At 39.1% G+C, this 23,107-nt stretch overlaps 1 protein-coding gene across 2 annotated transcripts in view; it reads left to right on the forward strand.

The window, feature by feature from the left end:
• The first annotated feature begins 395 nt into the window (after nucleotides 1-395).
• The window catches only part of bnip2 (BCL2 interacting protein 2), a 39,013-nt gene continuing 16,301 nt past the window's right edge, over nucleotides 396-23,107 (forward strand). For both annotated transcript variants that reach the window (XM_067435693.1, XM_067435694.1), the window contains exons 1-2: nucleotides 396-1,229; nucleotides 22,591-22,686. In XM_067435693.1, coding sequence (XP_067291794.1) covers nucleotides 871-1,229; nucleotides 22,591-22,686 — 455 coding nt within the window. In that variant the 5' untranslated portion in view covers nucleotides 396-870. The remainder of the gene's footprint in view (nucleotides 1,230-22,590; nucleotides 22,687-23,107) is intronic.

Raw genomic sequence — 23,107 nt, forward strand, 5'->3', positions numbered from 1 at the left:
CTGCCTCTGCCCCTAAACCTACCCATCACAGGAAACATTCTGCAGTTTTACTTTCTAAAAGAAACTCATCCTGTATGATTTATAAGCATTTTGAAAAGTGGGGACATGGCCATTGTCCTCATATTTCACCCTCTCCTTGCAATTAGGTCTACCTGTGTCATACCCATGTCATTATACACATTTGTGTCATTATATGTCACAAAAACATGCCACACACACACACACACACACACACACACACACACACACACACACACACACACACACACACACACACACACACACACACACACACACACACACACACACACACACACACACACACACACAGGAGACTTTTATTTTGAAAGAGGTCAAAATGAGGACCGGAAATTTTGGCATTATAGAGTCGGACTTCACTTTAATTTCCCCGACACTTCCAAAAGAAGAATGACGGCCGGATAAAGCAACAGATGAGATGGGTCTCCAGAGTTTGTCAACAACTAAAACTGTCTTCTAGACCTTTAGCTACCATTTTAAACGTTATATGCACGTGTTTTGATATGAACTCACCGTTAAATCCGTTAAACTGACAGCAGTTGTGCTGTAGGAAGGAAGCAGGAGAGGAAAAGGGACCGACTGCGCACTAACCACACACTAAACGGGGTGTTTAACAGTTACTTAAAAGGGCAAGATTGTTTTTCAACCTACTTGATAGCCACGTATATGCTCGTATTTTAAACATAATCTATTATAAGTATTAATCTTAATCAGAGATATCTAAGACTATGTAAAATCCTGATCGGTTTATTATTAAGGTTTGTTTTTACGTGGAAAGGATTGTTTTGCTGATCGATAATAATCGATCACATACCCCCGACGTCATCGATCATGGCCACAGATGTAATAGCGACTGAGGAAGTCTCAAACCAGAGAGACTCGAGTGATATGAACGCTAACAAAAGTAATCCCGAATCAGGCACACCCAACTGGATATCTGAGACGCAAGAAAACAGAAATATAAGTAGCCCAACATCACTATCGTCATCACCAACGGTTCATTGTGGGGAAGAACTACCTGATGACTCCATAACAGGGAATTCACTGGCGAATGGAAACAGTGCGATCCGAGCAGGAGATCCGCCGCAGGAAGCAGCGACTCCAGACAATAGACAAAAACAAGGCGTGAGGACTTCAACTCCTGTGCGACCGCCGCACACGCTCTCTTCACCAACCGAACACAATGGAAGGTAATTTTAAAGTCACTGTGAAATTGACGCAGTTTGGAATATAGCGGTGTTTTGTTATAAATGGTTTTTCTGCACTTTTTATTATTCATGTGCCATCGTAACTTTTGATCAAAATAACTTCCCCTCCCTCGTCTCTACGTCTCTTCTCTGATGATGACGTCTTTGCTGGCGTGAGGGCGGGGCAACCTGTAGCTAAAGCGAGAATCGCAAACCACAATCATCCAATCAATTCCCCATGAACAAAATTAAGTTCCACCCAACATTTATAGTTGTTCAGAAGTTGTTTGACACAGATGCATCACGAAAGGGAGGAAAAGACTATAGACCCTTTTTACAGACTAGACTATAGACCCCTTTCACTAGCCTAGGAATCTCGATGCCCCCTGCAAATCTAATCTGCCTTGAGTATCCTCTAGCAACTCTCAATACAGTTCTGAGCTGTAAAAACCAAACTCTGGTCAGGCCAATCACATCGTGTATAGTAGGGCTGTAACGATACACCAAACCCACGATTCGGTTCGTATCACGATTTTTGACCCACGGTACGATACAAACCTTGATATGGGGGGAAACAAAACAGTTCAAAAGATATTTTGAGGGAAAAAAAATAAATTTATTAAATAACATTTGAAAAACCTGTAAAAACTGAACACCAAATAACAATATTAACTATGCAAATTATTAACAAAATACCTAAGTAAATTAAACTATATAGCCAAAGCTATAACACTTCTGTTTTCTTTGTAATAAAATACTGTTGAAAAACAAACAGAACTAAAGTCCATAGTGGAGGTGATTCGAGCATTTTGAAAATTCTTCTTCAATCAATCTTACATTTACAAAGAACAATGGTTAATGTTTTTTCGCACTGAGGTAACTGAGGCTTACCCTCTGTGGCTCTCTAGTGAGTGTTTGGGCAGGGTTTGCTATTTGCCAATCAGCCGTATATATATAGTGTGCGGTTATGGTCATATAGCCTAGCTGTCTGTGGCACGGGACTTCCATCCATCGGTGGTGATTGCAATGGATTCAGCAGTACTCAACCCTTCCTCCACCTTAGCCTTTGTTTTCTCCAGAAGTTTTGGTAGCACATTTTGAGAGAAATGCGCCCGGCTCGGTAATGCATAACGGGGCTTGAGCACACTAAGTAAATACTTGAATCCCTCGTTTTCAACAACCGAAAAAGGGCGCATATCCAGTGACATGATTCCAATTGCATCTGTAATTTTTTTGTGCTCGATCTGAATTGGCTGGAAACTTTGCTTGGAATTAACTAGGCAGTGTAGGCTGCTGCTGTTGGGTTGTGGGGACACACTGCAAGCGTGCCATGAGCGTCTCGGCTGCGTGGCGTGTCCGTTTTTATTTCGGCTCTCATGTTAACCGGTTAGAGTTTGCATAATGCCTGCGTGACACGCACGGAAAACGCATGCATGCTTCAAATAGAAGAGAACGCCTATTTTTAACTCGACACGTGAGCGTGTTGGAAGCGTTTCAGGCAAAATAGAATAGCAAAAGATGTTTATATGTCATTTTGACACGAATGCATATTAATAAATGACATTTTCATGTTCGAAAGTCTGTAGGTTAACATAAATGCAGATACAGGCCTAATTTTAATAATAAGAAACAACATAATTATCGATTTTGAAATATTAAACCTGGCAGAACGAAATATTCTGTAGCCTATTTTGCCGTCAATACCATATCTGTGTGGTCAATATAGGCTACTGCCGACGTTTTCTTTGCGGTATCAATAGGCTATATATATATATATTAGGGGTGTAACGGTTCACAAAATTCACGGTTCGGTTCGATACGATACACTGGTGTCACAGTTCGGTTCGATACGATACACTGGTGTCACGGTTCGGTTCGATACGATACACTGGTGTCACGGTTCGGTTCGATACGATACACTGGTGTCACGGTTCGGTTCGGTTCGGTATGTTTTAGATACAGCAAAAAGAAAAAATTGGCAGATAAATTACCTTTTTTATTATTTTTTTATTAAAACTAACAAAGTATGATATCTTTTTTTTACATTGAACAATGATGGAGCTATACTTTACCCATCTTCTATGTAGTTACAGGAATAAGACATTAGCTCTTTACATTAGCGTGTGCGGTGCGTGTTGCGTTGCGTTGCGTTGCGTTGCGTTGCGTTGCGTTGCGTTGCGTTGCGTTGCGATGCAGGAGCCCCACACCCTGTAGTGCTTTCACATATGCTGCGTTTGCAGTCCGCAACTGATCCGCTGTTGCACACCACAAACACAGCATTGATTCATTATTTTTTATTTAAAATCCAAAGGTTTTTACTGAACATGCCTCGTCAGAATTCCAATTCTCTTTGTTTACTCTTTAATAGAAGTCAGGTTACGTAGCCTACTACATTTAAAAAACATTTTATTAAATTCATTTATTCATATTTATATACTTTAGATTTAGCTCACACAAGTGGCAAAACATTTAAACATAGTTTATAGCCTTAAATCACAAACATTTTAAATTAGAAACTTACAATAGTCTATTCAAAAAGACTCTCGTTTTTCTTTCGTTTTTACACCCTTTTAAAAGAAATCCTGCAGGTCAAAAAGAACTTTGCTTTTCACCTCCAAGAAATTACTACGAGTGCTCTCCATTATGGCACTTTTTTTTTAACCTAAATGCCAGGTAAGGTGTCGTTTTGTTGCTTTACTTGAGAAAAAAAAGCCATGTGTTGACTTTGAAACAAGAGTATATTTTAAATGATATGCATCTGTGATGAAATTACTAGATTTTCGCGTCAGTACATGTTTATTTTAATGCGAACAATGTTCTATCACTTTAATGCAGCAGCGCAGCGCAGCAAAAAATAGACTCGGTACGAAAACGATCCGTGCACTGCTGCTGCTGCAGACGCAACGCTCCTGGAACGGACATCCGCGTGCAGTGTAGCTGTCATCCGTTAACATGGGTACTGAAAAAAATACGCACCGCACACGGAGTATGTGTGAAACGGGCGTAAGGTCTCATATCCGCAGTAGGGCTGGGCGATATGACGAAATATATCGTCTGGACGATAGAAAATGTTTATCGTTTTATATAAGGCTCTATCGCTTACGCCACGATAAGGCGTTTATGGCAGAATTTTACGTCAAGATGCACCTCCCCGGCATGCCCATGCACGCTGCAATACATAAACAAACATAGATGAAGACGGTAGTAGACGCGGTTCAGACCAGGGTAATTCTCAGAGTAATTATGCCAGAGTGGTGGCATAAGCGCGCAAAACAAACTTCAGACACAGACGCTGCAACGGGCTTTTATACGCGTGGCACACCATATAGCCATATATTGAAATATTTTAATAGCAGGTGTAGGGATGGCGAAAACTAAACATTTTCTTGACCGACCACCGAGCCTCATTAGCCGGTTGAAACCGGTTAACCGATTAGTTTAAAATATGCTGCGCTATTTGAAATAACAGCCGCGAACCGCGCTCCCTGTCTCTCTCTCGCGCTCTCACACACACACGCGCTGCCGCCTCCCTTCCAATCACGTCACTTTTTTAAAATCCCCCACAGCGCGAAATGCTCCTTAGTTTCGAAATGGTTTGGGTACAAGGTGATCGCGTTGAAGATAAAGGCGTTTGTCCAGCGTTAGAAGCTCATTTGAATCATTGCCGCGGCTCATTTAAGAAAATGACAGCTCCGAAGAGACGCCGCTTTAGTTCGAGGTAGTGCTAGCAATAATAAAGAAAGACGATCAACACCTTATGTGTTACCACTGAAATGAAGATGTAATATATTTCCAAATGTAAGCCCATCTTAAGCGAAATGCACGCTTCATACTGTCGTCTGCCCTGGCTCTAACCTCCAGTGTTTACTTTTTGCAAACCTTGTGAGCGCGCAAACCCAAACGCTGTGACCACGCGCCAAATGTTTTTATTGGTTTATTAAGTACAAACAGGCGAGTTATGAAAAATTGAGTGCGAGGGATATGTTCACTCACACAAAAAGATTTTGGAATGAGGCGGCCAACTGTAGTAGCGTTTAGTCCACTGTCTATAATAGCCTAATTTAGAGATCACTTTTTTATTTATTTTAACCGACAACTTTGATCGGTTAACGTTGATACGGTCAGCCATCGGTCAAACGGTCATCGGTTAACATCCCTAGGCAGGTGTTAACTTACTAACAGTCTTGCTTTGAAAAAAGGTTATAAATAAAATAAAAATGTAGTCCATACTACCTTTATTTGTATTGTATATCATTTCAAACTGCATTTCCACATTGCAATTTTGTATAGACTATTCATAAACTGAATTAACAGAAAAATTGCTATATCGTTATGTTTATCGTTATCGGGATATCAAATTAGCTATATCGGGATATGAAATTTTGGCCATATCGCCCAGCCCTAATCCGCGGCTATAAATGACCACTCGCCGCGGTGATGTCTTTTGCCAGTTGAATAAGTTGGAAATGTCTGTCTAAATGCTGCGGGGATAGTTTGTGGGATAGTTTGTGGCTGTTTCTCCTTTTTATCGTCTTGGTGTCGGTGTAAATGAGTTGATTGACATGACATAAATTATTCCCGCTGCTGTACCATCAGCAAATGCGACATACCCTTGTTTTTTAATCCATCGCTCTTGCCAACACCATCGCTTACAAAGAATCCAAAGTTCACCCAAACACCATGCCTGTTGGTTATTGGAGGATCTTCTATTTCTGGTTTGTTAAACGCAATAGCCATTTTGCCACAAGCATTCAGCGCGTAGCCTACTGAGTAAGCGAGCACCTGACTGAGCAGCCTAAAACATATTTGGTGTTTTTTTTTTTTCTTTCACTTCGGCGGTGTCAGGGGCATTGGCTGTTATGTCGTTTTGGTTATTGGGCTACCTTGTTGAACTCATATTATTATATTTCACACACTTTTTTATTTTCCAAATCTAATTAATTAGTCCAAGAACCGTTCGGTACATAATGCGTACCGAACCGAAAGCCTCGTACCGAACGGTTCAATACGAATACGCGTATCGTTACACCCCTAATATATATATATATATATTTATATCAATATCAATACCAGCAGAAGCGCTGTGTCAGACATGCTTCTGGTGTGCAAAGAAAGAGACCCCGCGGCTGACACGCAACAGAAACGAAACGCTCACACCACGCTTGCAGTGTGTCTCCGGCATCTGCATGTTGGTTGAGTTGCTGGCCGGTTGGGGAGCTTCTCGAAACGCTTACGGCAAATTGTGTGGGTCTTGTCAACTACACGATTGCCATCCTTGTTCTCCACTGGTGAAATGTTGCCATACTGCTGACTTAAAAGTTGGACCTGGACAGGAAGGATAATTCTGAGAGTTGGAAGGGGTGTGTCGCGATTCTGCCTTCACACATCGCGATACAGGTTTGTGGACCTGCATATTGCGATTTCGATTTCATATCGCATATCGTTACAGCCCTAGTGTATAGTGTTGCTGGGCGGGGCTTAACATAGTGACGGCAGAGTTGCGCTTGCGTGGTACTAGTAAACACAGAGGCTGTCGAACAGCAGTCTTTCGAATCAGCTTTGACCGCGACTCTGAAAGACTTGAGTTAAGCTTTTCTCTGAGAAAAGAACAAAGAACGGCACTCAAGTCATTGAAATGTTTCTTTTAAGTTTCGTAGAGGGTTTAAAGGCCATCTTTCAATTTAATTTTATAACTAATTTTATACAGAATATTGGATGAAAATGTCAATTTAAAAAGACATACATAAGAAAACAAATGTTTTACAACACCCACGCGCAGAAATTATGAAAAAAAGTGCCTGTTCTAAGCTCCAAAAACCCGCCTTTTCCCAGAGAACGCGTCATATGACGCAACGACAGGCAAACATAGGCGCTGCAGCCCTGGCTCTCATTGTGGGTTTACGTAGTCTGAGAGGTGGAAACAGAAAATAGAGATTGTCGTTATCGTAATTATAGTTATAGTAGGTTTGAGTTGTCACAATGGTGAATCAATAAAAGATCGTTGTTACAATGACTGTATTTACATGAACAGCATATTCCCGTCCTAGCCGAAAGACTAACTGCTTTCATACACGTACTCCACAGTACATGTGAGCTCATTTACAGTATGTCCGTCGGAAATACTAAGAGGTGAGTAGTATAACAGCCGGCTTAGGTCGGAATTCCAGCTGTCCGGTTATGTTGTTCAGATATACGGCCCAAACGCTTGACATCTGCAGAAGCAGAACATGCGGAGCGGACACCGAGGTCTAAAAGCAGTTAATGATTAAACATCAGCTAGCAATTTCTACAAAATTTCACGATAAACTATGTTGTGTAGAAATGCACAGAATGTCTATCCCTATCTGACCGTCACAGATGTAAGCTATAGCCTACATCCTACAACATTCATTTAAAATCTGGGATCTAAATTAATTATTTTAAGACACATATTGCTGGCATAGATGGTGACAATCTACATGGATGCTTGAAAAACAACAAAGTCGACAACAATATTGCTAAATATGATTTATTAAAGATACTGCAATGTAATAAACATGGAGACAACGTTAGCCACAATTAGATACCCTGTGGGCACTCACCAAAGCCCCTTTCACACTGCACGTCGGACCCGCAATATTCCCGGAACATTGCCGGGTCGCCTTCTGTGTGAAAGCAACCACGTCGCGGAATTAATTACCGAATTGAACCCGAGTCGGAGACCTAGTAACATTGCGGGGTTCGACCCGGGACGAGCGCTGTGTAAACAAAAGCCAAAACTAATGCCGCAACGTGTACGTAGTTATCCCACAACTCTATCTCTCTCCTCTGTCCATTTACCCTTCCCCTTAACTCTCCCTGACCCCTCTCTCACCTAGGCGACTCGTTATTATACGGCAATAGCCCATCGTAAGAGTTGACATTTTTCCCAACTGCAACCTCTTCGCTGTCTGACTCCATTACAAAGAGACAATGTTTACCGGCCGTTGCGTCACCTCCGATCAGAGCGTTTTTCACAACGGAAGTAATTTTACTCACAATTTCTTTTAAAAAAACTGTTTTAATGCACATTTATGATACATTTCTTCACGCAAGTCGAGTTCCTATGCTATTTATCTACACGTTCATTCACAGTGATCTTCAACTTGAAAGATGGGCTTTAAGAACAGAAAACTCAGTTCTTCACTCAAACTTAACTTAACCGTTATTTTTGTGTCCACAACATTTGCCAGTGGCACATTTTCTCACCCAAAAATATCCAATAATATAATTTTTCTCAACTAGGGGTGTAACGATATAACGTTAAACGATCTATAGCGATAGAAAAATGTGACGATATCTATCGTTGATGGAAACTATATGATTCGCGATATATAGTTGTTTTATCCAAGGCTCAACTTGTTGTAGTAGGCCTATTTATAAGATATAATTCACCCAAACACAAATTAACAAATGTAGGCTACCACAAATGTAAATTGTCATATGTAGCTACTCACCTTCATGTCATTTTTCGTTTAACTTCCAAACACAAATGAAGATATTCTTTATGAAACCTGAGGGATTTCAATTCCTCCATTTTTAAAGTCCATTCCTCTCAAACTTAAAAGATGGAAAAATGCCAAAAAGGCATCATAAAAATAAATAATCGAGTGTCTAATCTAAATCTTTTGAAGTCTTCATGTCTTCTAAAGAGACACAATGGGCTTTATGTGATGAATTTATCACGATGCGCATACTGTAGTAAACATGGACGTTCAAATGATTGACAACATGAGAGTGAGTAAATGCAGAATTAAAATTCTTGGATGAGCTAAACATTGACAGTTTGAGAGTGGGCATTTTCACACACTTTCTTGCGATTAGAACTGTGATCGATTGCATTGATCATCTGAAGTGCGCGTGCTGCCGGAATTTGTGGGTCCTCATAATGATACACCAATAATATATATATATATATTCCTTAACGTCCTTCGGATGAGACGTTAAACCGAGGTTTAAAATGTGTTGGTTTTTGTTGGTTTAACTTAAAAAAGTAAGTAACCTGGTTGCCTTAATTTTGAGTTTATTGAAACTGAAAATTTGAGTTGATACAATGAAGGAAATTTGTTTAATAAATAGAAACTCAAAATATTATTGTATCTGAACCACATAAAAAATTTGATAAATAAGGAAAAATAGCACTATTTGGCATGTTTCACTGCATCATTAGAAATAAAACAAACACAGTTACCCAATATGCTTACAAAATCTTTTAATAATATTTTAATAAAGGTTCGAATCTCAAAAAATGTTCATTGTATTAACTCAAAATTTTTAGGCAACCAAGTAACTTTTTTTTAAAATATTTTTTTACAGTGTAGGTGCAGCCCTACAAACTATTAACCTTTGCCAGGCGTGGCATTTCTCATGAAATTACAGCTATAGTTCTAGTTAAAGCTGCGTTTGCCCAGTGTATGCTAGTATAGACATTAATAATCTAACCTTTTGATTTATAATTAGTTTTTTTCTAAACATTGTGTCCGCGACTATGGAAAGTGAATGTGTTGCCATTAGTACGTCTGTGGCACTGAAATGTTTACATTATTTGTGACTCGACTAGACACATCTGCTCCAGATCGTTTGGTCTCCTGAAGTGTGTTTGTTTCATCAGATGTGCTGCTAACGTTACTGTCTCTGCTCCTCAAATTGTGACACAGACTTTCAAAAGTAAGTGCAGAAGCGGCCATGATATACAGTTTTAGCTCCTGTACACGATTAGCATACTCCCCTTCAGACGCTCTGTCTGTGACTGGGTGCACCCAAAACCTTCTTTTCGTTCTTTTAAATAAAATGAAAAGCTCGTCTTCACTGAATGATGAAGTGGCCATGTTTTCTTAGCTGTCGCTGCAAATGTTTTGGAATGTTGTCTGAAACGTCGCAAATTCGTGTCGCGGCTGATTCGCTTTTTCGTTACATATCCGGTGTGAAAGGGCCTTAAAACCGTCAATTCCTCCATCAAAGTCAGCTGCCTCCATAATAATCTTCTGATAGGTGCAGTGCAGTCAAGTGAAAATCGCTGTGCGGTAAAATTTATAAATCTATTAGGCAGTCTATTAGTGAAACCGCTTTTCTTCTGTTCTTCTTCAAAGCAAAAAGTTGCATCATGAATGACGCAAGGTACGTCAAGTGTGAGTGAAGGTCAATGAGGGAGAAGGGAGGGGGGACAATCGTGCTCGGGGAAAATACTTGACAGATAAGTATTCTTATTTTCACTACTTAAACCGAATGTATCTCCATAACATGGACTACCATGTTATGTATGTTAGCTTGTGCTGCTAGTCAGTTGCATATGGTATCCAAAAAAGGATTGTAAGGAACAGTATCGAAACTGAGGTATCGAAATTGGCACCGGATCAAAAGATTTTGAACAATACCTAGCCCTATCCGTGATGTCACCCATAGGTTTCCGATGAGTCATAAAGTAGGGCTGAGATTGCCGTTGCCATCTTCCCAGCGCATTTTCTTTTCAGCTCTTTTGGAGCCTGTCCCTAATGGCCAGTCGAGGAATTACAGTTTAAGTAACTTCCGTATTGGCTTCAACAGAAACTGGGGGAGGTTGCCGCTTGCATGTAACTCAACCAATCACATTTCGTTTTGTTCCACGTCATGTTTAGGGGCGTGAAAATGTAAAGTCGATGTCCCTGCAATAACAGACCGGCGTGCATCTACAAATGATTCATTCATGAACATTGTTCAAGTTTACTGCAACAGTGGAGCCGTGATCTTCACATACTATACTACTACAATATATCCAGTGTTCATTTGATCCTGGTAAGCGCTCATTGTCACAGAAAACACATAGGCTTTCTTACTCCACGCGGGAGTTTCTAGGTGGACCAATAAAGAATGCAACAAGCACGTCTTACGGACATCCTGTAGAATTCAACCAATCAGATGACGACTTTGAAACTCCTGAAGTGTTTCCAGATCAGTGTGCCATATGCATCAGACGTTCAGCCAACGGTCCGTCGGTCTGAGACGTATGCATCCTGTGACCGTTTAAACTGCCCTGCCAATTATCTTGTCACAGTTAAAGTCCTCCACATTCAATTCAATTTGATTTCCTATCACATCAAGGCAAGGCAAGGCAAGTTTATTTATATAGCACATTTCATACACAGTGGCAATTCAAAGTGCTTTACATACAAACAAAAATTAAAATAGGGATAAAAAATGCATAAGAAAAAAAATACAATTCAAAGAGAATTAAAAATAATAAAATGATGATAAACAAAGAAAAGAACAAAGGTAAACTAAAACAGTTATAAAAAGAATAAAAAAATGATGCATAGATAAGGTGCAATCAGGCACCTTCTTTTTAGGAAGGCCAGTCAGAAGGCCATTACAATAGTCCACCCTACTGGTGATGAAAGCATGAACGAGTTTCTTTAAGTCTTGCCTGGAGACAAAACATCTAATCCTTGGAATATTTTTCAGATGATAGTATGCTGATTTAGTTATTGCTTTGACATGACTACTGAAACTCAGGTCTGACTCCAAAATCACACCAAGATTCCTGACTTGATTTTTTGTTATCAGGCCTTTAGCCTCAAGATATGCGTTCACCTTGAGAATTTCATCTTTGTTTCCAAATGTAGTGATTTCAGCTTTGTCTTTGTTTAACTGAAGATAGTTTTGGCACACCCAGTTGTTAACTTCATCAATGCATTTGCACAGCGAGTCAATGGGGCTGTAGTCATTAGGTGATATTGCTAAGTAGATGGGTGTCGTCAGCATAGCTGTGGTAAGCAATATTGTTATTTTTCATTATTTGGCTCAGTGGCAGGTTAAACAGGAGTGGTGTTCAGAGAAAATTGTAGTAGCACATTGAATTGTAGTAACATCAGAGAGAATTGTAGTAGCACATTGATCTGCCAGTCATGGGTCTTTCATGCAGAGACTCATGTGTTTTAAATTTAAATATAATGATGCACTTAAATGATGCATATTAAAAGCTATTGGCCAAACGTGCCATTACAAGTTCTCGATGCTGTTGCAGATGAAATTTAATGTGGATCATTGGTCAAGTTAGATACTGATAAGTATTCACTCAAACCTCTTTATCTAAACCTCACTGCAATTGTCGGACTCGCACAAATGTTTGTAGTTTTTTTAACACTTTTCCCCCACGTTTGTAGTTCTGATCAAATTCCTCGTCCAACTCGCAATGGGTTGTGGGTAATAATATCCGTCAGAGTTTGCACGGCTCTGCACTTCTAATTCTAACCAGAAATAGTAGACCACCTGTTTATCTTTGGAATACTAGGGTTAGGGTAGAATACACTACGATTTGGGATGTACTAATTCTATTTTCAAATACTATTTAGGACGGATAGTATGCGAATTGGGATGCACCATCAGTGTCTCAAAACAAATGCTGTTAGGTAGGCAGGATACTACGGCTGCGTCCGAATTAGCTTACTCTCCTGATATTTTGAATAAGTACTCAAGCCCTAAAAAGTAAGTTTTATATAGTATGAGTGTATGTAGTATGATTAGCCTATAATATGGTCAGGTCTACATTCGCCATGTTGTCGTTATCATGTGTCCTACCAGCGTCAGTTACGTTGATACACTGCCATTCACAAATCCTCTCCCATGACCTCATGGGATAGTAAAGTGTCCATCGTATGCACACTTCAGAATCTCACCGGTAGTAATACGTCATCCAGATACTTTTTGCCTACTATGAATTTTGTACTGTGATATCGGACATATTTTATTTTTATTACATTATTTTGTATCATACAGTTTTTTCGCCTACTGTAGGGTAGGGATGCGCGATATACCGGTACTGGAAAAATACCGGTATATATTTTATTTAAAACGGTACGATATCATGATTTGGCACATTTCGGTATATGCTGCTGTTCCGAAGTTCACCGCTAGATGGCAGTGCGCTACCCAAACTGACCCGAAACAACCGGCAAATGTGACAACAACATAGACGGACAAAATGGATAAAGCAGTTGAATCTCACTCAAGAAGCCCAAAACGAATTAATAAAGAGAGGAGTAGAAGTGACATTTGTAATGACTTTGCTTATAAAACTGATGAAGAACCATCAGACCTAGCCAAGAAGCATCTGTCACTATCCTGACTTTAAGACTTCTGAAGAGATCGACAGGTCAGTGAATCATTCAAACCATCTCATTTAGACATTTATTTTCTTTTAACACTGATCAACGCACACACATAGCCTAACATAAGATCGAATATCACAATCTCCAGCGTTCGTTTCAACCAATGACATTTAGATCTCATTATATTTGCACGCGTACTATTGCACTATTTATATTCCCGTTAGACACAACCGCCTGTGTTTATGTGAATAACTTACTCACTAAAGACGGACATTTGTACATAATTCTGTGTATTTGACTGTTTAAGGAAACTTAATGTGTAATGTGCGAGCGTGACTAAGTGACAGGCGTGTGTGTGTGTGTGTGTGTCGTATGAGCTCATATCTCCTGTAACTGTTATTACGAAATGCTATAAAATCTCTTGCATGTTCAAATGATTTCCGTTCTCCATCCCGAGACCAGCGTGAAATGTTGAATAGGATTATGCAGATTGCTTTAGTGTAGTGCGATGTCTTTTGAAACCAGAAGCAATTTGCTAATTTTGAGAGATTTTTGCTGAAATTATTTCTCACAAGAAAGTTTCCAAATGACTGATTTGATGTGATAAGCTTCGCTAATTAATTTACAATAAACATTTGTGGTAATTTCCCACTTTATAAACTCAAAACTTGCATAATTGTTCTCATTCGCGTGCAATATACCCGCGCTAATATCAGACCTTGTGGTATCGATTTAATATCGGTACTTCGGTATTAGATTGTGGTACCGTACCGAAGCCAAAATTGTGGTATCGAGCCATCCCTACTGTAGGGGAGTATGCGATTTTGGTTGCAGCCTATGTTTTAAGACTGTCACTGATACATTCTATACTATACATCTTGGTCTCCCATTACTTTTTTTTTTCTCTCAATTATTCAGAATGACGTTTGTCAATCCTATAACGTTAGTTTGGTGGTAATGTCAAGCTTTTGTGCTGTATGGTTTGAATTTTCTGCTATTTATTTTAAGATATAATAATCACACTCAAATAAAGCTCACTTAACAATTGGGGTGCACTACAAATAATGTTAGGTGAAGGAGAAAACCATGGACTTGACAACCCTGGCTTGAACTATGGATGATTCACACAGTATGGTCAAATAGAACCTGAATTAATGGTACTATTTAAAAATTAAATATTTATTTGGTACTAATTAAAATTAAAGTGATATTGTATAAATGCGTTATTGCGATAACTTTGACAGCCCTGCAAATTCGGCCATGATGTATATAGCGAATGCTCCATGATGCGAGCACAACTGGCCTTTAAAGGGAATGGGAGATGAGACTCTGGTTGTTTTGTTGCACGTTACAGCCAAAACACACCCATAACTTAAGGGACTGAGTACGAACCTTTTTTCCCCGCATTAAAAGTGGATTTGCACACGCCCTAAGTGCACTTGCGCTATATGCTTCAGACCATGCGCTAAGATCATTAAAATAGGGCCCTTGAAGTGCTGAAGATACTGTCTTTAGCTAATTATTTTAGAGCTGCTTGGATTCAAGTTATTTTCATTAGTGATCGACTGATATAGATTTTTTTTATAAACTAAACCAATATAGATTATTTGCATGTTTATGTGCTGATAATATATAACAGATTTATTTGTTATTTTTGTTTTTTTTACAATTATAGCAACAAAAAATGGCGTTTGTGGGGTAAAATGTGTTATTTTGGCAAGGTTGCCTGCTAAAATTCGCACTCATGGGTCTCTATATCACATAATAGTCGCTTCAGTCCGCCGACATAGAAAACAATCCGCGGAAAAAAACGAGGACTTGGCAACACAGTGCAGTTGAGCTCTGTTGCCACTTGTAACCACGCCCTTAATTATGCAGAACTTTAAGGCTTTATATAACGTTAAAGCATTTGTTCAACCAAATAAAAAAAGACCAATCTTCTTCATTCATTTAACATCATTTTAACAAGTGATAATAACCATCATTTAATAATAGGTACAGTAAATGTTTAATTGATGTTTTCCCCCCCCCCACTGTTAAAAAAGTAACTAAGTAACTTTTACTATTTATTTTAAATGAGCTACTTTTTACTTTTACTTGAGTAAATTTTTAGACCAGTAATTTTACTTGTACTTAAGTAAAATTTCATTGAAGTAACAGTACTTTTACTTGAGTAGAATATTTTGTTACTCTTTCCACCTCTGGGCTTTATATAACGTTAACAAATGAATTATAAAAAAATTCACCCCTCTCAGAGTTGTCATGAAGATCAAAATTAGCCTTATAAGCCAAAACCACAATTTGTACCAGGCTGTAATCATGTTTTTTTCTGCTTTAAAGTTGAGAATTTTAACATGGGGCTCAATGAGATTCTGCTCCCTTCTGGAGCCTGTCCCTAGTGACCAGTTGAGGAATTAAAGTTTACATTACTTCCGTATTGGCTTCAAGAGAGATCGCGGGAGGTTGCCGCTTGGTCTCAACGTATGTTTGATGCTGACGTCTAGAGCTGCAACTAACGATTATTTTTTCTGTCGACTAATCTAACGATTATTTTTTCGATTAGTCGACTAATCTAACGATTAATTTTTTTACCCTTTGAAATTTTTCAAAATTCTGTGGCACCCCCTCACATAAGTTACGCTAGAGGTGTAACAGTACAGACTGCTCACAGTTCGCTTTGTATCACGGTTTTAGGTTCACGTTTCAGTACAGTTCGGTATTTGCTATGTTTAGGGGAAAAAGGACTACTGTCAAATGAAAATAAAGAAAATAAGAACAGATAACTTAAATAGAAGCAGCAGCACAAATAAATACTATTGAGCAAAGATGAGAATAAAATAAACAATGCTTTTCAGATAGGTCTAACATTAGTTTTTAGAGAAATGGAATGAAGTAATCAAAAGTAAAATAACCACACATTTAACTGTTTAAAATTAAAAAAAATAATAATCCTTATTAAACTTACAAAAGCTATTCAGTCAGGAGCAGTGAGTGATGTCTTTATCTTTTGTTTGACATTAAACAGACAGCAGTGAAGGCTACTGCCCCTTTAAGACCCACGGATAGTCGTCGTATTTTCTGTATAAAGTTCACTTAAGGCATAGAGTAGGCTATGACATTTTGACATATTTTTTGTGAGTTTGTCCGTTTAAGCACAGGATTTGAAAGATAACTCAATATTTGCGCGCTTTGGGACGAGTGCACAGAGACAGATCTTCTCATTCGCGTCTTCTGGCTACACGGGGGTGATGACGGTGAAAATGACTGCTCATATTCGGACGTACAGCAGCACTCGCATGCGTTTTATAAAGTTTACAAAGAGAGACCGTTTTGCCCACGTTTTTCTTTTATTATCGCTGTTGTTGTAGTGTATACCTGAGGAGTCAGCACGTATCCATCGACAGAGACATACATACAGCATTATTTTCAAGTTACAACCCATATTAAAGATGCGTCATCAGATGTGAGATGAACCGCGGTGTAAGTGCGTCCCGGCATCTTTTGCTCGGGATCCCTGTTGGGAAACACTGGTCTGTATTGATTGACACCGCGCTGGTTTGTTTAGAATTATAATGAGCGCCGTGACCGCGCGCTGCCGCGTGATGAAGGCGTGTCGCAACTCTGTTATTCAACTGCTCTGGTTTTAAAAGCTATGTCACACTAAATGCGCCAAAATGCAATAAAACTTGTTTTACGGTCGATGCAACCCACGTGTGTGTGTGTGTGTGTGTGTGTGTGTGTGAGAGTGAGTAAGAGACGCGCAAAAGGGCGGAGAGAGAACTTAAAGGGGGGGTGAAACACTCAGTTTCAGTCAGTGTCATGTCAATCTTGAGTACCTATAGAGTAGCATTGCATCCTGCATATCTCCGAAAAGTTTTTATTTTTTTAATAATTATATAAGAAAGATGCGCTGTTCCGAGTCTTTCCGAAAAAAGCCGAGCGGGTGGGGGCGTGTCGTGTGAGCGGAGCTAAATAATGACGTGTGCAGCAGCGCGCTGTGTGTTGAGTCGAGCGTCATCCCTAACAGCGGAAAAAAACTTTATTCAAAATAAAAATATGGCTTTTAATCAGATACAGCCATACATCTATGATCCGGAATCAGACCCAGAGGCTGCAGTTGAACAGGAGCAGCAGCAAAAACGACTAGAGCAGGACGTCTGTATGTGGTAAGTTACAAGTTATACACTAACTATATAATATGCTTAGCGGCTTGTGTTATTTACATATTTATACTTGAATTATATCGTCGTATTTTTGTCTTTGAAGGTGTACATGTGGGAAGTGCAGTTGTGCACGTGTGTTTGTGTGTTTACGCGTGGTTTGTGTAGACAGTAAGCGGACTAAAAGCAGTCTCACTCACCCTTCTAACGTTGGGACTGCTCCATCCTTCAGCATTAGGCGATTGGGAAAATTCGGCGTCGAGCTGGGCCTTGTTTATGAAACAGTCGGCACCGAAATGCAGCGAACAGATATAAACATTCGCGCAACTCAGTTGCTGATCCGGAAAAGCAAATTACATCCACTGTTTGGTCTGGCAACCAAAAACCCACTTTTTTGGTGACATTGTTATGTGCTATGTGTAATTGTCACCTGTCCAGCATCCTACAAGCCCCGCTTTGATGGGCAGGCTGTTGCTTTCGCTCTCTCCCTCGCTCTCTCTCACGCGCTTCCGGTAGAATTGTCCGTAAGGCCCATACAAGGAAATTCCGCCCCCACTAACGTCAAAGGGGACGCATGATCTCAAAAAACTTGCCGAAACTTATGACTAACCGGAAGTAGTATTTTTGACAAAGAAATACTCCCATCAAACGTCCACCTTAACTTTTGAAACTTTGTCTATGTTTAGTATGGGATTCCAAGTCTTTAACAGTGTAAAAAGATCAGTATGCATGAAACAGCATTTCACCCCCCCTTTAAGGAAACGCAGCTAAACGAATATGCGTGCGTCTTTTAGCGTAAAAATGAATGAATGACGAATGTGGCGGCCGTTATTGATTATGTGGCAGTCCGCCACAAATTAGTCTATGTGTGGGAAACACTGTTTGGCCTCTGTTTAAAGTATTCCCATACTTTTGATATTCGCTGTCTAGGTTTTTGTGATAGAACCAGGAGCAGAAGCCAACATTACGCGAGATGAACATCTGACACGACGCGTCGACGCATTTCACGAACGTCGACGTATTTCCGTAGTCGACGTCATCGATGACGTCGACGCGTCGTTGCAGCACTACTGACGTCATATTCAGTGGTCGTTCGGCATCATCTCAGAACACTGCGCGCTCAACAGAAGTGGCTGGCTTATGTTTTATTTTAGACTTGCTTCAAGGCATATCTTCAATGACTATCCTCATAAGAGCAATCTTGCTAGCAATCTTTTCTGCAAGCGGCAAATGTTGGTGTGAAATAAACAGTTATGGAAATGTAGAAATTAAAGCTAAAGCTCCAATCTGCTCCCAAAATTTTTGAAAAAAGTCTGTTAGTGCCTCAGTGACAACTTCACTCTGTCAATCATGACGTCACACCCCCTGTTTTTATAGCATCAAATAACTAACTAAAACGTAACTTATTTTAAAAACGAAGACTTGAAATGAAATCATCGTGAAGATAACTGCCTTCAGTGACAAACTAACTTTGGGGAAAAAATATTTGAAGCGTAATTTTATTATTTAGTTTGCCTCACGTCCATTAGAAAACACAGAGGGGCGGCTATACCGGTCACCGGGGGGCGATCGAGGTGCGAAAGCTTCAGTAAATGAGAGAGAGACAGAGAGAGAGAGATTCGCCTCTTTATTTCCAACATGCTCTTATTCACGGTTGTTTTATTTAATTAATGTAATTTACGTCTTTATTGTGACGACGGATTACCTGACTCCGCCTCTATTTTTAGCGCCAAGTTTAAACTACATAGCGACATAGTAGCATCTCATAACATCTTAGTTGTGCATATCTCATTTATGCAATACTGGCTGTTGTTGAAAGCTGTTATTGAATCATCTCCCCTCAGAAGATGCGAGTATGCAGTCCTTTAATGACGGGCTTGTATGGAATTCTCAAAATGTCCACAAGATGGCGCCATTTAGGTTGAATCCGATATTTACACGATTTGGGGAAATGCTTAAATATTGGGAAGTTTAAATCGGGAGGTTGATAACAAATTTTCGTCATCCATTTGATAATTGTATTACAGATGAAGAAACTGTAAGTGATGAATTTACAAGTGTCATGCTTGTGATTTATGACATCAATTACCGCTTTATTCAGAAGCAATCGAAAACTTTAAATATAATCATCATACATTCAAACGTTCACTTCAAGAATGACCACACAGCTGTGGTGATCTATCACTAGCCTTCTGCACATGTGAGTTACTGCAGGCATGAATATCTGCATAGTTTTAAAATTTTCCTGTCAGCCAATGCCGATGTTTATATTTTAAACCTTTATCGGCCGATTCTGATTGGCATCCTTTGTCTATACAGTGAAAGTCAGTAGAGTTCAAAGTTGTTTTGGACCCCTTTTTACTTGCACTGTATAGACAAAAACATCCAACATCCTTGAAAAATATATTCTTTGGTGATATATTCTTCTTTTCAAAGAAGAAAGTAAATTATGTAATTATAGTTTTAGCATTGGAACACATGCAGCGTTGTCCCATGACAACACTGTGAACCATTGCAGATCTCTTCTAGGGAGGCTGGCATTAAGAGCAGCAGACATCCCCCCTGGAGGAGTATGACGGCTACCACATGGATGGCATGGCAATTAGCTCCGGTCCACAGTTAACCAGTGTCCACGTCTCCCCCTCTCATCTGAGTGCCAGCCTCTCTTTGAAATGTCTAAACAGCTGGTGGATGAATGACTCCTTTGCTGTGCCTCTTCATTAAAATCGGAAGACATGACAGCCTGGACACACAAAACGCACACAAATAACAGGGCAAAGTTGATTTAAATGAGATATCTTAGGTTATGAAAACTTATTTTTGATTGAACATGACGCAGGACATCCGACTGTTCGCAGTAGTATACTTGTAAACTGCTGTTTTTGCATATGCATTCTACATATTGTTTGTAGCATGCATATTTTGTAAATGCATTGAATATCTGGATAATTTATATTCACCAAGATATGCAGTGTTCAATCTGATCTCTATTTTCAGTGTGACCAATGAACTGGAAATAACACCAGAAATGTTTGATGTCTCCTGACATCCGGCTATTATACTTTTAAAAAATACTTTTTTTATAGTGACACTTTACAATAAGGCTCTATACTTTAAAGGTAATAAACATTATGTTTTCAGTGGTGTATAAAAAACATGTACTGCATAATGTACTGTTATGTTTTTATTACCTTAGAATAAGCCATTTCTATCTACATACACTGCGAGTCCCCTTACAGTGAAGTCGCCATTTTGTGAAGCCATGTTTCTACGGTAGGCCTAAACGGACAAACTTCTCTACAAAGCGCTAGCTACTCTCTATTGTCTTCGACGTCGACATTTTTGTCCTGTGTTAGCCACCGTAGCTTCTCTATGTGCTTCGAAAGGATGATGCTGCTGAAATTTACACACGGCACCTTTAATATTACTTTACGTGTCAAATAATAAACAACAATTTAATTGTTAAAAATGCATAGATTAATACTTTTTTAATAACACTGCTTCAAACAAACATTTGCTTCTATATATATATTCCTTTATTTAGATGTTAAAGGGATAGTTCACTTTGAAATTCAATTTTGATATGTTTTAGCTTACCTCATGGGCATCCGAGAAGTAGGAGTATTTGTTTCCCCAGTAGTTTCAATTTTGATCATTTTAGATCAAACCGTTCTTGTCTGTGCCTCACATAATGCAGGTCTATGGTCACCACCTCAAAGAGCATACACAGGAAACATGCCACGCGCGCCCAACAAGAGGTAAAAACGATATAAATACTGTTCGCTTTCTCACACAAACCGCTCGTTTCGTGTCTTAGGCCATCAGTGTGTACTTACGATGGGGGATTGTTTAATTTGGACTTCTCTGTGTAAGCTCTTTGAGGTGGTGACCATAGACCTGCATTATGTGAGGCACAGACAAGAACGGTTTGACCTAAAATAATCAAAATTTAAATTACTGAGGAAACAAATACTCCTACATCTCAGATGCCCATGAGGTAAGCTAAAACATATCAAAATTTAATTTCAAAGTGAACTATCCCTTTAATTTATTTTATATTGCAAAATCACCCAAATAAGGGTTTTAAACGATAGACCCATACCAAATTATGGTAACATGGTTAAAAATCCCATAGAAAATGAGCATATTCCTATTTAATACTATAATGTTACTATATTGCTGGCCTACTACTGTTTGAAATGGCATACTACACAATGTTTTGCATTTTCTATTTATTTATTTTTAAAATAGGTTAGGTTGTATAAATTTTTATTTAGTTTTTTTTAGTTTTTATAAATCAATTTCAACTAAATGAAAATGGTAAATGTTGCCTTTGCTTCTAGCTAAAATAACACAAATGTCAAGTTTTTGTTTATTTTATTCCAAGTAACGGTTTAGTTTCAGTCTGAACACATGAGGATGAATTTGTTTTTCTGTGGTTTTGCTCCTCTGTTAGTCTAAATCATGTGATCTAGTGTTAGGTTATTTGAATATAAAACAAATCAGCCCCGTTCTTCCAGTGATCTCGCTGTGAAATGTCTTTAGTTCTAGCAAGAAGGGCATCTTAATCTGCTCCTTTTCCAAGAAATTAGAACGGGTTTGTTCTTTAAGGCAAAACATTGAACTTTGAACGCAGTCCAAGAATTTCAGGCCTTTTCAGAGTCACCACCCCAATCTTTCCCCAAAGAAGGTGAAACTCTTTCGCCTACATCCATTTGTAAAAGAGCTTATCTCGTATGTAACAGAATTCGTTGTGTGTGAAGTCCTCCAGAGTTCGCATGCCTTTGTATTTGAGATTAACGCACCAAAGAGGCCCGTATGGATTTTTTTTTTAATGCCGTAAGCTGTGATACACTGCGTCTTAATGTGCAGTGGTCTTATTAGGCTGTTCAAAACTCTTTTCAACCATTTCTCAGTAACTGCAGCAGTTTGTTGTGTAACAGTTGCAGTCTGTGATGAATGACCATCAGCCAGATTTTGACTTCTGGACTCTTTTAACTCGGACATATTGGTTTTTTTAGTGAGTGAATAACACTTTAGCTACAGTTGTTTTAAAGTCGAAACAGTTGCCTAATGGATTAATTTTTGTTTTATTGTCTTCAGTTTTGAGCACCAGGAGTCAGTGGCGACCACAGAAGCGAGACTGAGAATGGAAGGGGTGGAGCTAAAGGAGGAGTGGCAAGATGAGGATTTCCCCAGGTAAGCTGTTATGTGTGTATGGTAGCCATGGGTATTTTGTTCATGATATATATCGCAATATACATTCCAGTTCAAAACTTTGAGCTCACTGAGAGCTTTGAAAGAAATCACTTATTTAGCAAAGGCACATTCAATTTATCAAAAATAGGCTTGCTAAGATAGTCTGTGTTTAGACTCAACACCAGTAACATTTTTATAGTAATAAAACCATTTAGTTCAGTTAGAGAACAGACAATATGAATGAAAGCTGAATGTGTCTGCTTAATAAAGCATGATCCAAATGAGAGTCACAGCACAAACGCAGCAGGAGTCAGATTTCATTCATCACGAGAGTGAAGAGCTTTTGTGGTTTTCACATTCAAAAACATCATAACTAATAAGTAATAGGCTATTTTCTACACTGGTTTTGAGGCTCTCTCCA

The sequence above is a fragment of the Pseudorasbora parva genome, chromosome 25 (genome assembly GCF_024679245.1).
Source record: "Pseudorasbora parva isolate DD20220531a chromosome 25, ASM2467924v1, whole genome shotgun sequence".
NCBI lineage: Eukaryota > Metazoa > Chordata > Actinopteri > Cypriniformes > Gobionidae > Pseudorasbora > Pseudorasbora parva.